The 15,065-nt window shown below is 49.4% G+C and overlaps 1 protein-coding gene across 2 annotated transcripts in view; it reads left to right on the top strand.

Annotated features, from left to right (window-relative positions):
- Nucleotides 1-15,065, top strand: part of MTMR9 (myotubularin related protein 9) — a 58,871-nt gene that overhangs the window by 24,985 nt on the left and 18,821 nt on the right. For both annotated transcript variants that reach the window (XM_063123741.1, XM_063123740.1), the window contains 3 exons: nt 2,087-2,260; nt 4,144-4,361; nt 13,767-13,928. In XM_063123741.1, the coding sequence (XP_062979811.1) occupies nt 2,087-2,260; nt 4,144-4,361; nt 13,767-13,928 (554 nt within the window). The remainder of the gene's footprint in view (nt 1-2,086; nt 2,261-4,143; nt 4,362-13,766; nt 13,929-15,065) is intronic.

A 15,065-nucleotide genomic window follows, 5' to 3' on the forward strand; every position in this document is an offset into this window, starting at 1 on the left:
TCCTCTCTATTCAGCCCTGGTTAGGCCTCATCTAGAGTATTGCATCCAGTTCTGGGCTCCACAATTCAAGAAGGACGCAGACAAGCTGGAGTGTGTTCAGAGGAGGGCAACCAGGATGATCAGGGGTCTGGAAACAAAGCCCTATGAAGAGAGACTGAAAGAACTGGGCATGTTGAGCCTGGAGAAGTGAAGATTGAGGGGAGACATGATAGCACTCTTCAAATACTTCAAAGGTTGTCACACAGAGGAGGTCCAGGATCTCTTCTCGATCCTCCCAGAGTGCAGGACACGGAATAATGGGCTCAAGTTAAAGGAAGCCAGATTCTAGCTGAACATCAGGAAAACCTCCTGACTGTTAGAGCAGCACGACAATGGAATCAGTTACCTAGGGAGGTTGTGGGCTCTCCCACACTAGAGGCCTTCAAGAGGCAGCTGGGCAACCATCTCTCAGGGATGCGTTAGGGTGGATTCTTGCATTGAGCAGGGGGTTGGATTCGATGGCCTTGCAGGCCCCTTCCAACTCTGCTATTCTATGATTCTATGATAAAGCAGTAGTGTGGCTCCTGCCTCTTATATACCACTTTCGTACAGCTTCCGTACAGCTATACCCAGCTTGGTGTAGATTAAGCCTAATTGTGGGTTAGGGTAGGTCAAGAACTCACAATCAAGGGGCCTGGAGCTGTGTGGGCAGTTGTCAGTGAACCGAGTCGAAAGACCGCCCACTCTGGGTTGTGAACAGTGGGAAGCCATGAAAGGGGGGCGAGAGATGAGCTTTTTTTTAAAAAAAAAAAAAAGTAGAAGAGAGTACCCGGTTCTATCCCAGGAAAACAGTTTACAAGATAAGACACGTTTGCTACAATTACATTTTTTTCCACTGCAGTTCTTTGCTTACAAGCTGCTGCAGCCCTTCTTTTACAACCAGCTTTTCCCCCAGAACAGACAGCTGTGGCCTAATCTACACCAAGCAGGATATTGCACTATGAAAGTGGTATATGGTATGTCTCAATGGGCCCCAACAGTTGTCGGTGCACTTCAGTGCCGCTACAAAGCAGTCGTGTGGCTCCTGCCTTGTACATAACCGCTTTCATACCACTTTCATAGCGGAATATATGGCTTGGTGTAGATGGGGCCAAGGAATGAGGAGGAAGTGGAGGGGGAGAACCCTTCAGCAGGGCTGGTGGAATGGCCCTCTCATCTCCCTCAAAGGAGGAGGAGGTGTTTTCAGGGAGGAGGCCCATTTTTGACACCTCATTGGTTATACTCCCAGCAGGGAGGGGGGGGGACATGTTTAGCCTGGAGAAGAGAACATTGAGGGGAGACATGATGGCACTCTTCAAATACTTGAGAGGTTGTCACATAGAGGAGGGCCAGGATCTCTTCTTGATCCTCCCAAGGTGCAGGACACAGAATAACGGGCTCAAGTTACAGGAAGCCAGATTCCGGCTGGACATCAGGAAAAAATTCCTGACTGTTAGAGCAGTACGACAATGGAATCAGTTGCCTGGGGAGGTTGTGGTCTCTCCCACCTTAGAGGCTTTCAAGAGGCAGCTGGACAACCATCTGTCAGGGATGCTTTAGGGTGGATTCCTGCATTGAGCAGGGGGTTGGACTCGATGGCCTTTAGGCCCCTTCCAACTCTATGATTCTGTGATCGCACATAAGCCCATTGACCCCTGCGATGGAGACTTGAAGGCACCAGATGCACACATCCAGTGGAAGGGCAGCAGGTTAACAATCCTGAGCAGCCAACGGATGGCTCAGCATAGCCCTTCCCTCCAGATGCTTTGGATCGCAACTCCCAACATTCCTGAGCATTGCCCGTTGCTGGCTGAGGCTGATGGGAGGTGCGGTTCAAAAGAAGCAGGGGGCACCTGGTTGGGGAAGGCTGAGCTGGTGGCTTCCTTCAGGGATGAGCTGCCCAGACATGACGTTTAGTAGATTGTGGAGCTATATCACACGCGGTTGTCTGCCTGGGATTCCTGATTTCTGCTCCTGAAACATGATGGTTTCAACCTGCAGTAGTTTACATCTGCTGATTTTCACATGAACCCATCACGATCATCCTTGGCTTATTATCCTTTCCTAGACAAATGAATGGCGGCTGAGCTACATCAACAAGGACTTCTCCGTCTGTTCCTCCTACCCGCCCATCGTCACTGTTCCCAAGTCGATCGACGACGAATCTCTCTGGAAAGTTGCCGGATTTCGCCATGGTGGGCGCTTCCCAGTCCTCAGCTATTACCACAAGAAAAACGGGATGGTGAGTTGCAGGGGGGTGTTGAGAGGGGGCATGCGTTCCTAGTGCTACCCGTATTTGAAAGACCGTATTCTCCCTTATGAGCCTGCCCGTGCTTTGAGATCTTCTGGAGAAGCCCTTCTTTCAGTCCCACCATCTTCACAGGCGTGCTTGATGGGAACATGGGACAGGGCCTTCTCAGTGGCTGCTCCAGTGCTTTGGAACTCTCTTCCCGGGGAAGCTAGACTGGCTCCCTCCTTGATGGGCTTTCGGAAGCAGGCTAAAGCTTGTTTGTTCCAGCAGGCCTTTGGAGAGTAATTTGGTCCTCCATCTATATTAATGACTTATATTTTGTTGTGTATTTTAAATCCCCTAGGTTTTACAATGTATGTTTTAAACTTTGTAAGACCGCCTTGAGGCCCAGTATTGGGCAAAAGGCGGGATACAAATAAATATGATAGCGTATTTCTTCGATCCTAAGACGCCATCGATTGTAAGACGCACACTAATTTCAGTACCACCAACAGAAAAAAAAAGCTTTGATTCTAAGAAATAATAAACGCACCAGCGATTCTAAGATGCACCCCATTTTTAGAGATGTTTATATGGGGGGAAAAGTGTGTCTTAGAATCGGAGAAATATGGTAATATAATAATAACCGGGATATTAAAAACAACCTGATGTGTTTGCCATCCCAAAGCTTAAGGCCCACGGCTGAAAAGGCCGGGCTTGTAGCCGTCGGCTGTAGTGTGGGGTGTCAGTTCATGAGCAAGTTCATGTTAGAGGATTTAGGGAATATATTTATTGAATGCTGCCATGTAAAAAAGCATCAATGGGGTGTGTGTGTGTGTGTGTGTGAGTGAAAATTGGTCCTTCCCATCCTCACTTCAGCCCACAGCCTGGTATTTAGAAGAACCTCTGGTTCTTTGATGTTGGGACGGACAGAGCGCCATCAATTCAGCCTCCGTGGCCTAGCTGTACATTAAGCAGGGATTTGGAAGCTGAGTAGGCATTTTTCGATTCTCCGGCCATACAGGGCCGGTGCCAGACTATTTTGCGCCCTAGGCAAGGTGAGCTACTTTCACCCACACCCACACCCCACTCAAAAAAAAAAAAAAATGCCAACTTTGACTTTTAAGAACATCTGTTTCCTGGAAAAAATAAGAAGCACAAAACTTGAAACTGCTAATATTTTAAAGTGCAAGAAATACATCATGCCAATTATAGCAAACAAATTGGAAAGGAACGTCTAGGGGTCTAAAATGCACTATTTAATAGGAATATCACCTCCAACTCATCCCCCCCAACTCACACGCGTGCACACACACACACTCAGCATCACTCACTCCAAACAAACACACGCATGGACACATGCATTCACTCAAAGACCCCATGCACCCCATACATTCTCTTTATCTCTCTTCCGGGCGCGTTCCGGAAGTCCGAACGTGGAGCCGCCCCACCCCCACCGCAGCGTCCCTGGCTTCGCTTCGGCTGGGTGGGCACTGGGCGCCATCTCACCCGCCCAGGCCCAGCTGAATCCTCGGGCTGGCCCGGCTCACAGCCAACGCGCATGAGTGCTGCGCTTGCACCCGGCGCCCCTCTTAGCTTGCGCTCTAGGCGGCCGCCTGTTTGGCCTCTATGGTAGCACCGGCCCTGCGGCCATAACATTAAAAGGCTCCAGGTCCCCAGGAGCAAAGTTGCCTGGAAAGGCACGTCGGGGATCCCCCGCGGAGAGTTCTGTGGCTGTATAAGAACTCGCTGGGCCAATGATTCCCACACCCTGATTTTTACCTTGGCTTCCCGCGGAGCTTGGCGGACTTGTTCGGCCGACGGACGTGCTCTTTCGGCCGTAGAAGGCCCAGCCCGGCTGCAGCCACTCACTGGACTTTGCCGGCCTTTCTTAGGTAATGATGCGCAGCAGCCAGCCGCTCACGGGCACAAACGGGCGCCGTTGCAAAGAAGACGAGAAGCTGATCAACGCCACCCTGAGGGCAGGGAAACGAGGCTACATCATCGACACCCGCTCCCTGAACATCGCTCAGCAAGCCCGGGCCAAAGGCGGCGGCTTCGAGCAGGAGGCCCATTATCCCCAGTGGCGGCGGATTCACAAGTCCATCGAGAGGTGAGTCGAGCAGCGAGGCCTCGAGGCCCTGGGAGCGATTCCCAGGCTGTGTCCTCGGCCTCGGGCAGGCTTCTCCAAAGCCTTCTCCGGGGATGCGTTGGACTTCAATTCCCATCAGCCCCAGCCAGCAGGACCAGTGGTCAGGGATGTTGGGAGGTTTTTTAAAAATATTTTTGGCATTTTTATTATTATTTATTTTATTTATTATTTATTTATTACATTTCTATACCGCCCAATAGCCGGAGCTCTCTAGGCAGTTCACAAAAATTAAAACCATTCAAAGTATAAAACAACAGTATAAAACCATAATGTAAAATACAATATAAAAGCTCAACCAGATAAAAACAGCAGCGATGCGAAATTACAAATTTAAAACACCCAAGTTAAAATTTATTTATAGACTGTTAAAATGCTGGGAGAATAAAAAGGTCTTTACCTGGCATCTAAAAGCATATAATGTAGGTGCCAAGCGAACCTCCTTAGGGAGCTCATTCCACAGCCGGGGTGCCACATCAGAGAAGGCCCTCCTCCTGGTAGCCACCTGCCTCACTTCCTTTGGCAGGGGCTTGCGGAGAAGGACCCCTGAGGATGACCTTAGGGTCTGGGCAGGTACATACGGGAGGAGGTGTTCCTTCAGATAGCCTGGCCCCAAGCCGTTTAGGGCTTTAAATGTTAATACCAGCACTTTGAATCAGGCCCGGACCTGGACTGGCAGCCAGTGAAGCTGGAAAAGGACTGGTGTGATGTGGTCTCACCAGCCAGTCCCTGTTAGTAAACGGGGCTGCCCTGTTTTGTACCAGTTGAAGTTTCCGGACCATTTTCAAAGGCAGCCCCACGTATAACGCAGTGCAGTAATCCAAATAATCCAAATTTTTATCCCACCCTTTAGCCAAAAAGGCTCTCGAGGCGGCTTACAAAAATATTTCTTCAGACAGTCCCCTGCTCACAGGCTTACAATCTAAAGGAACATGACACTAAACGAAAGGGGATTGGGAGGGAGGAGGAAAAAAAACACAAACGCAAATTCAGGCACTACATTCTTAGTTGCAAAGTTCAGCAGTGACAGTGGGTAGCAGGAAGGAGGGGGCTCTCAGCTGGAGCTGGACCTAGGCACGATGGAGAGGTACCTGGCTGCTGCTTCCTCCCCTACTGATGGCCTCTGCAGAGGAAGGAGGGGGCAATTGCAGCCAGGTCCTACTTGTTTGGTTTCCCACAGGCAGCAGGTTGGCCACTGTTGGAAATAGGTTACTAGACTCGAGAGGCTTTTAACCTGATCCGGCACAGTTCAGTCTAAAAAACATGACACAAAAGGAAAGGGGTTTGGGAGGGAGGAGGGGGGGCGGAAGCAAAGCAAATTCAGGCACTAGATTCTTAGTTGCAAAGTTTAGCGGTGTAGTCCACCACCTCTGGAGCAAATCAGGTTGGGGAAGGGCTGGCCTAGGAATAGAAGTTGGGGTGGTTTAGAACTCGCAGAGCAAAAGCGCAGAGGAGCGAGGTGGAAATGACATTGCAGAGGAACAAACGGAGCAGCCTTGTTCAGAGCCAGACTCTCTTGGTGGCCGTCGGCCTCAGCATTGCCTGACTCTGGCTGGCACTGATTCTTTGGAGCCTTGAGACGAGAAGGATTCTTCCCATCATCGCTACCGGGTCCTTTTAACTAGAGTTAAGGACCTAAGAAGGAGCCCTGCTGGATCAGACCAAGGGTCCACCTAGCCCAGAATTTTATACACCCTGTGACCAACCAGGTGCCCATGGGAAGCCCGTAAGACATGCATGCAGCATTGCCCTTCCGCCCATGTTGCCAGCAGCTGGTGTAAATCCCGCCTCAGGTAGCATATCACCATCAGGACTAGTAGCTATTGAGAGCTTTCTCTTTCATGAACCTGCCCAGTTCCCTTTTAAAACCATCCCTGTGTGAGATGGAGACTAAGGTCTTCATAGAATCATAGAATAGCAGAGTTGGAAGGGGCCTACAAGGCCATCGAGTCCAAGCCCCTGCTCAAGGCAGGAATTCACCCTAAAGCATCCCTGACAGAGGGTTGTCCAGCTGCCTCTGGAAGGCCTCTAGTGTGGGAGAGCCCACAACCTCCCTAGGTAACTGGTTCCATTGTCGTACTGCTCTAACAGTCAGGAAGTTTTTCCTGATGTCCAGCCGGAATCTGGCTTCCTGTAACTTGAGCCCATTATTCTGTGTCCTGCACTCTGGGAGGATCAAGAAGAAATCCTGGCCCTCCTCTGTGTGACAACCTTTGAAGTATTTGAAGAGTGCTCTCATGTCTCCCCTCCATCTTCTCTTCTCCAGGCTTTGTCTCTAGTCTTCAGCTGCTACGTTGCATGGGGCTCCACTTGGTGAACCTTGCGGTTTAACTCTGTATTTTAATTTTATATCAATTTTGCTGCGTGGTTTTTATTCTGGTTGTGCTTTTTATATTGTACTGTGTATTTGTGCTTTTAACCTGTTGATTGTTTTACTATGATTTTAATTTTTGTGAACCGCCCAGAGAGCTTCGGCTATTGGGCGGTATAGAAATGCAATAAATAAATAAATGAATAAGAAACAACCGCCAAAATTTCCTGCCATAGAATAATCATCCAGCCTTTTCAGACCTGGGTGTTACTTTTCCGCTCCAATCAACTAGCATTCCAACAGGGAGGGCACTTTTAAATAAAACAGTGCATTTATCCCTTTTTTTGTTTTACCCTGCCACCGCTACCACCAGTACACAAACTATGGCAACGCCATTGGCATGACCCACCTTAGGTTCAGCACTTCAGGGTGCTGGAATATGCAAGAAGCCATAGCTTTAGGACTCACTGAGTGTGGTGCGCTGGACTTAATTTAGCGCTGAGCAGCCGAAGTTTGTTTATTTATTTACAATATTTATGTACCGCTCCCCATTCAAGTTTTCGGAGCGGTGTACAAGATCAAATACAATAAGTTCCGTCCCCTTGTTTTTCTGGTCCCCTTGGTCGCTGCTTCCTTTGCCTTCCAGCAGGAATTTGGGATTTTGGAACATTGATCCTGAGTTACGCACACATGCTCTTGCATGCTATTTTTTTTTTTTTCCTGAAGAAAACACGACTATTAAAAACTACGGTCATCCTGTTAAAAGCATTACTGTAGGCAAGTGCGAAACAGAGGAGAAAAAAGACAAACTTATCTTAATTTTTTTAAAAAAAACTTTTTTAAGAAAGTAAAGTTAGTTTATATTTAATTGCTGGCACCCATCTGGGATTGTGGGTGGGGATTTGTTTGTTTTGATTTTGTATTTTAAAAGCTCTTGCCACATTTTGGGAACATACCTCTGGAATTACCCTGGTTTCCCCTGTTAAGAACATAAGAAGAGCGCAGACGCTGGATCAGACCAAGGGTCCATCTAGTCCAGCACTCTGTTCACACAGGGGCCAACCAGCCATTGGACAGGGACCAACAAGCAGGACATGGTGAAAAAACACCCTCCCACCCATGTTCCCCAGCAACTGGTGTACCCATGTTCCCCAGCAACTAGTCCCTGCCTGCTCCCGGGATCCCCTGTGTGTCATTTGGATGCACGGGGATGATCCCAGGGGAAAGGCAAGTGTAGACTATGCTTGAGTTTGCCATCCAGTGGGATAAGAAAGCGGCATTATTACGTTTACTCCCAGGCCTATGTTGCACAGTAAACCCAAAGATTGCAAGTCCAGCATCCACTATTGTACTTGAGCAGTGTGGCAGCTCATGGTGTGGTGCCACTGGAGAGCTCCATGGACTGTAATTACAAGAACGGGGTTGTTCATAAGATAATAGCATACGGTACACGTAGACCATCTCAGGGCAAGAGCTTCCTTTTTTACTGCTGAGAAGTTGCATTCCGTAGAGAACAGTTTACATAAGAACATGAGAGCCCTGCTGAATCACACCAAGGGTCCATCTAGTCCAGCGCTCTGTTCACACAGTGGCCAGCCGGCTGTTGACTGGGGACCCACAAACAAGACATGGTGCAACAGCACCCTCCCACCCATGTTCCCCAGCAACTATTTATTTATTATTTATTAATTACATTTCTATACCGCCCAATAGCCGGAGCTCTCCGGGCGGTTCACAAAAATTAAAAACATTCAAAGTATAAAACCACAGTATAAAACCATAATATAAAATACAATATAAAAGCTCAACCAGATAAAAACAACAGCAATACAAAATTACAAATGTAAAACACCAAGTTAAAATTTATTTATAGACGGTTAAAATGCTGGGAGAATAAAAAGGTCTTCCCCTGGCGTCTAAAGGCATATAATGTAGGTGCCAAGCGAACCTCCTTAGGGAGTTCATTCCACAGCCGGGGTGCCACAGCAGAGAAGGCCCTCCTCCTGGTAGCCACCTGCCTCACGTCCTTTGGCAGGGGCTTGCGGAGAAGGACCCCTGAGGATGACCTTAGGGTCCAGGCAGGTACATATGGGAGGAGGCGTTCCTTCAGATAGCCTGGCCCCAAGCCGTTTAGGTCCCTGGTCCCGTCGGCCAGGGACCAACAAGGCAGGACACGGTGCAACAGCACCCTCCCACCCACATTCCCCAGCAACTGGTGCACACAGGCTTCCTCCCTTGAAGACTGGAGGTAGCACACAACTGTCAGGGCTAGTAGCCATTGATAGCGTTTGCCTGTTAATAGGTTCCACACTTGTATACCTATTTGGAAAAGCAGAAAACCCCAATCCGGGGGGTATTTGTCCGTGGGGGATCCTAGAAGTGTCTCTTCGTTACATCCTCTCCATTAACACACCTGCATTACAGTTCACCGCCCAGCGTTGGGCTGCTGCCGTATCTGGCATTGAATTCTTGGGTTAATCAAGCGAAGCTTCCCTAAATGAAAACGGCCCTCTCCTGCCCGGCTTCCTTGCCCTCCCCTCAATGCCCCCCTTGCCTTGGGGGCATCATCCAGACCAGAAAGGTTAAGCGTCTTAACTCATCACTGTTTCATTGTCTTCTTGCTAGGCTCCGAATGTAGGGGATAGAAGGTAGCTTTGGTCCTTCGGGCAAAAGATGAAATCCTTGCTCAGCCGTGAAAGTGGGAAGGAAGGCCTTCTGCTAATTGGCCTCCCAGCCCAACTCCCGGCCTTGTGCTTACATGCATACGTATCGCCCAGATTGCATCGATAATTTGTTCCTGTTTTTCTCTTCTTGTTATGGGGAATGGCAGGAAAGGCCTTGCCTTCTGTCCATTAGAAAGCTTGCTTAGCAAGCTTCCTTTTGCACCTTAAGGACTAGCAACTTGGTTTTTAAGGGAAAGAAACAGAAAAGAGAGAGAGAGAGAGAGAGTAAAAGCTGGGGTTGTCTGGTGATGAATCTCACACTCAGTCCCAAACGTCAAACCATATGTGGCAAGAGCTCGGCCCAAGAATTGTCACACACTGCAAGCTGTCCCCGTCTTATGCCACATAAGAGCCCCACTGGATCACACCAAGGGTCCATCAAGTCCGGCGCTCAGTTCACACAGTAGCCAACCAGCTGTTGACCAGGGACCCACAAGCAGGACATGAATGCAACAGCACCCTTCCACCCATGTTCCCCAGCAACTGGTGCACACGAACTTACCGCCTCAGATACTGGAGGTAGGACATAGCCATCAGGGTTAGTAGCCATGGATAAGCCTCCTCCTCCAGAGAGCTTCGGCTATGGGGCGGTATATAAATTTAATAAATAAATAAATAAATAAATCTAATAATAAATTAATTGATCCAACCCTCTTTTTAAAGCCATTCTACGTACTGATCACATCATGTGGTAGTGAATTCCTTAACTATGTTATGTGAAAGTCCCTTTCCTTATGCAATAGTAATTAGCATGCGACATTATAAATGCTTAGAAGTTTGGTAAAACGGTGCTCTGGTGCTAAACCCAGGCTGTGCACATCTTAATTCCTTCCTTTCTCTCCTCTTCCATAAAGCCTTCGGCGCAATCTCCTAGTCCAAAACTCTCCTACTGCAGGGGGGGTTGAACCTCAGCCCCCGCCCCCCAAGGTGGGCATCCCTGCTTCCCTCCAGCCATGATTGTCTTGTGATTTCTCAGCTTTTGCATTCCCCAACCCCCAATACTAGAAGGCCGAAATGATTCTCCTACAGCTTAGTTACTGGCAGTGATCTTCCCCCACCAGCTTCTCCATCCGATCTGCTGTGCCTGTGCTACCTTCCTTTCCCATCGCCGTCTGGAGACTATGGCCACAGCTAGACCTAAGGTTTATCCTGGGATCATCCAGGGTTCGGCCCTGCCTGAGCACTAGATCCCCTGTGTGTCACATAGATGAACAGGTTTGACCCCTGGACGATCCAGGGATAAACCTTAGGTCTAGCTATGGCCTTAGTGTGACGACCTTGGCTCAGCAATACTACAAACGAGAAGGATCTTGGAATTGTTGTAAATCGCAAGCTGAATATGAGCCAGCAGTGCAATATGGCTGCAAGAAAGGCAAATGCTATTTTGGGTTGCAGTAATAGAAGTATAGCTTCCAAATCACGTGAGGTACTGGTTCCTCTCTATTCGGCCCTGGTTAGGCCTCATCGAGAGTATTGCGTCCAGTTCTGGGCTCCACAATTCAAGAAGGACGCAGACAAGCTGGAGCGGGTTCAGAGGAGGGCAACCAGGATGATCAGGGGTGTGGAAACAAAGCCCTATGAAGAGAGACTGAAAGAACTGGGCATGTTTAGCCTGGAGAAGAGAAGATTGACGGGAGACATGATAGCACTCTTCAAATACTTCAAAGGTTGCCACACAGAGGAGGGCCAGGATCTCTTCTCGATCCTCCCAGAGTGCAGGACACGGAATAACGGGCTCAAGTGACAGGAAGCCAGATTCCAGCTGGACATCAGGAAAAACTTCCTGACTGTTAGAGCAGTACGACAATGGAATCAGTTCCCTAGGGAGGTGGTGGGCTCTCCCACACTAGAGGCCTTCAAGAGGCAGCTGGACAACCCTCTGTCAGGGATGCTTTCGGGTGGATTCCTGCATTGAGCAGGGGGTTGGACTCAATGGCCTTGTAGGCCCCTTCCAACTCTGCTATTCTATGATTCTATGATTCTATATGACCCGCAACAACTGCCAGCATCCTAAGTGTGAAACGCTGTATCGCTTTATGTGTATTCCACGTGTGTGTTTACTGTGCAGCATCGAAAGGGGACACACGGTGCCCAGGGCGAAGGCTCTAGCCATGTCAGGGAGGGACTGTAGCTCAGTGGTAGAGTCAATGCTTTGCAGGCAGAAGATCCCAGGTCCGATCCCTGGCATCTCCAAGCAGGGCTGAGAAAAAACCCCTGCCTGAATCCCTGGAGAGCCGCTGCTGCCAGTCTGTGTCAGCAATACTGCGCTGGACGGAGCCATGGTCTGATGCAGCTTCCTACGTTCCTAGGTAATGGCTGTGAGCAGCAAGGCAGCAGGGTGTGTGACTTCACCCGCAGGAGAGGTCAGGGCACGGACCGAGCCTCGACCCTTTCTAACCCATTCCGATGACGTAGTTCAGAGCCAGCCGCGCTCGGCCCCCTCGCACGTGTTAAGCTGTGACATTTCTGGTTCGTGCCGCGTCAACAGCCCCGTCGTCGTGTGCCAGCTTGCCCTTATCTCGGGCTCCTCTCATGCCAGCAAGGGCGGAAAGCAAGGCAAACATTCTCCCTCTCCTCCCCACTCCTCTCTTTTTAATTCATTGCACAGATAAGATAACGCTGCAGGGAGGTAACAGACGAATGACAAAAGCCAGGCGGCCGCCTGGATCACGATGAAGGGTTCCACGTTACTCCAGCCTTGTAGGTCAGAGGGGGCAGGCCCTGAACCAAAGCCAGTTTGCCGTAGCCGGGAAGACCGGAGATCAGTGGGGTGTTTGGGGGCCTCCATCCCAACCCTGCGCTCTTCCCTGTCTCCAGTCCTTCTTACAGCTTTCTCCGACTTCATCCCAAGTAGCTTATGCTGGGGGAGGAGCATTTATTTATTTATTTGCGGCATTCATATACCACTGGCTATAATTAAATCTCAGCGGTTCACAATATTAAATTGGCTGGCGAGATCACATCACGCCAGTCCTTTTACAACTTCATTGGCTGCCAGTCCAGGTCCGGGCCCGATTCAAAGTGCTGGTATTGACATTTAAAACCCTAAACGGTTTGGGGCCAGGTTATTTGAAGGAACGCCTCCTTCCATATGTATCTGCCCGGACCTTAAGATCATCTACAGGGGCCCTTCTCTGTGAGCCCCTGCCAAAGGAAGTGAGGCAGGTGGCTACTAGGAGGGGGGCTTTCTCCGCTGTGGCACCCCGGTTGTGGAATGAGCTCCCCAGAGAGGTCCGCCTGGCACCCACACTGTACTCCTTTCGTCGCCAGCTGAAGTCCTTTTTATTCTCTCAGTATTTTAACTTAACTTTAATTTTAACTTAAAATTAAATCTTACTGTTTTAACTCTGTATTTTAATCTTATATCAGTTTTGCTGCGTGGTTCTTATCCTGGTTGTGCTTTTTATATTGTATTTTGTATTTGTGCTTTTAACTTGTTGGTTGTTTTATTATGGTTTTAATTTTTGTGAACCGCCCAGAGAGCTTCGGCTAGTGGGCGGTATAAAAATTAAATAAATAAATAAATAAATAAATAAATATACAATGGGCCTGTTCAGACCACACGCTAAGCCATGGTTAGGCCATTGTGTGTTGTGTGGAGGGCTCCGTGGAGTTTTCCGTTGCATTGAGTGGACTGTTCCCACTGGCTGCAGAGTTCCCTGGCAAGAGCGGCGAAAGGAGCGAGTGCCACTCTAGGAGAGCCGCTGGGATATATATTGCAGCAATGGTTGATGGGATACCATTGGGAGGACCAGGGGAGGAGAGAGGGTGGAGGAACTGTCAGTCAAACGTTGCAATGGATTTTACTCAACTCCATGTTAGCCCACAGTCACACAACGGTGGAGTTAGAACATACTGTGTGCGGAGTACCTCCTAAAAACTCAACTGTTGAGTGGAGTTTTCCCACTGCGTTGACTAACGTGTTGCCTGAACTGAGCCAATAAGTCTGTTTTAATTTCTCACCAAAATACCACTAATAAAGGTGCCTCCTATATCGTCTCCTTTGGAATGGGTAGTCCAGAAGGCCTTTCCCCTGTAACCAGCTGCCTTGATTCAGAAGGCGACGGCACCAGGACAAGTATTTCAGACCAGCAAAGCCACCCAGCCCATGAAGATGCAGGGACAATTTGGATCCCTCTCTTGGATCCTTCAGAATCTTGGCCCAAACGTGCGGCCAGAATCCAAAGTTAAGATTCGCCGGTATTTATCGACTGCCATCCGTTCCCTGCCCGTGAACTAGTGAGACTTGCGCGAGTGGCAAAAGGTGTTTCCATTACAACGACAATGTCATTGTGCATCACGGGTTCTAACTGTTTTGGCTTCCCCCCACGGCAGGTACAATATTCTGCAGGAGAGCCTCATCAAGCTGGTGGAGGCCTGCAACGACCAGTCACATAATATGGACCGCTGGCTGAGCAAGCTGGAGGCGTCCAACTGGCTGACCCACATCAAGGAGATTCTGACCACGGCCTGCTTGGCTGCACAGTGCATCGACAGGTGAGCGGCCTGATTTTTGTGGTGGTCTGCAGCAAACAGCCTGTCACAGAACACCCTTCTGAAGGAGTTGCCCAGGTGGTTTTGCTTGCCCAGTTTAGGCAGTGTGTAAGTACATACGAGAGCCTCGTGTGGCGCAGAGCGGTAAAGCAGCAGTTTCTGCAGCCGAAACTCTCCCCACGGCCTGAGTTCGATCCCAGCGGAAGCTGGTTTCAGGCAGCCGGCTCGGGTCGACTCAGCCTTCCATCCTCCCGAAGTCGGTCAAATGAGTACCCAGCTAGCTGGGGGAAAGGTAATAACGGCCGGGGAAGGCAACGGCAAACCACCCCGCTATAAGGCCTGCCAAGAAAACGTCAGCGAAAGCTGGCGTCCCTCCAAGGCCGTAGCTAGACCTAAGGTTTATCCCTGGATCGTCCAGGGGTCAAACCTGTTCATCTAGGTGACACACAGGGGAACCAGTGCTCAGGCAGGGGCGAACCCTGGATGATCCCAGGATAAACCTTAGGTCTAGCTGTGGCCCAAGAGTCAGTAATGACTAGGGTGACCATATGAAAAGGAGGACAGGGCTCCTGTACCTTTAACAGTTGCATAGAAAAGGGAATTTCAGCAGGTGTCACTTGTATATATGGAGAACCTGGTGAAATTCCCTCTTCATCACAACAGTGAAAGCTGCAGGAACTCTACTAGAGTGACCAGATTTAAAAGAGGGCAGGGCACCTGCAGCTTTAACTGCTGTGATGAAAAGGAAATTTCAGCAGGTTCTCCATATATACAAATGACACCTGCAGAAATTCCCTTTTCTATGCAACTGTTAAAGATACAGGAGCCCTGTCCTCCTTTTCATATGGCCACCCTAGTAATGACTCAGGGCTTGCACGAGAGGTTCCTTTCCTTTCCTTTCCAAGTACATACGCCCTGCAGGGTTGGACCTGTGAGCCATCATGTGGACAGCCAGCAGCCTCTCAGAAATTCACAAGCAGGCCCTAAGCCTGGTTTTGTTCCAAGCGGTTGACATTCACAGGCACTGTGTGAACAGAGTGCTGGACTAGATGGACCCTTGGTCTGATCCAGCATCAGGGCACTTCTGATGTTCTTATACGCATGCATCAAGCTCAGTAGATTTTTGCCTCTCTTTGAACT

This window comes from Elgaria multicarinata, chromosome 4 (assembly GCF_023053635.1).
Source record: "Elgaria multicarinata webbii isolate HBS135686 ecotype San Diego chromosome 4, rElgMul1.1.pri, whole genome shotgun sequence".
Lineage (NCBI taxonomy): Eukaryota > Metazoa > Chordata > Lepidosauria > Squamata > Anguidae > Elgaria > Elgaria multicarinata.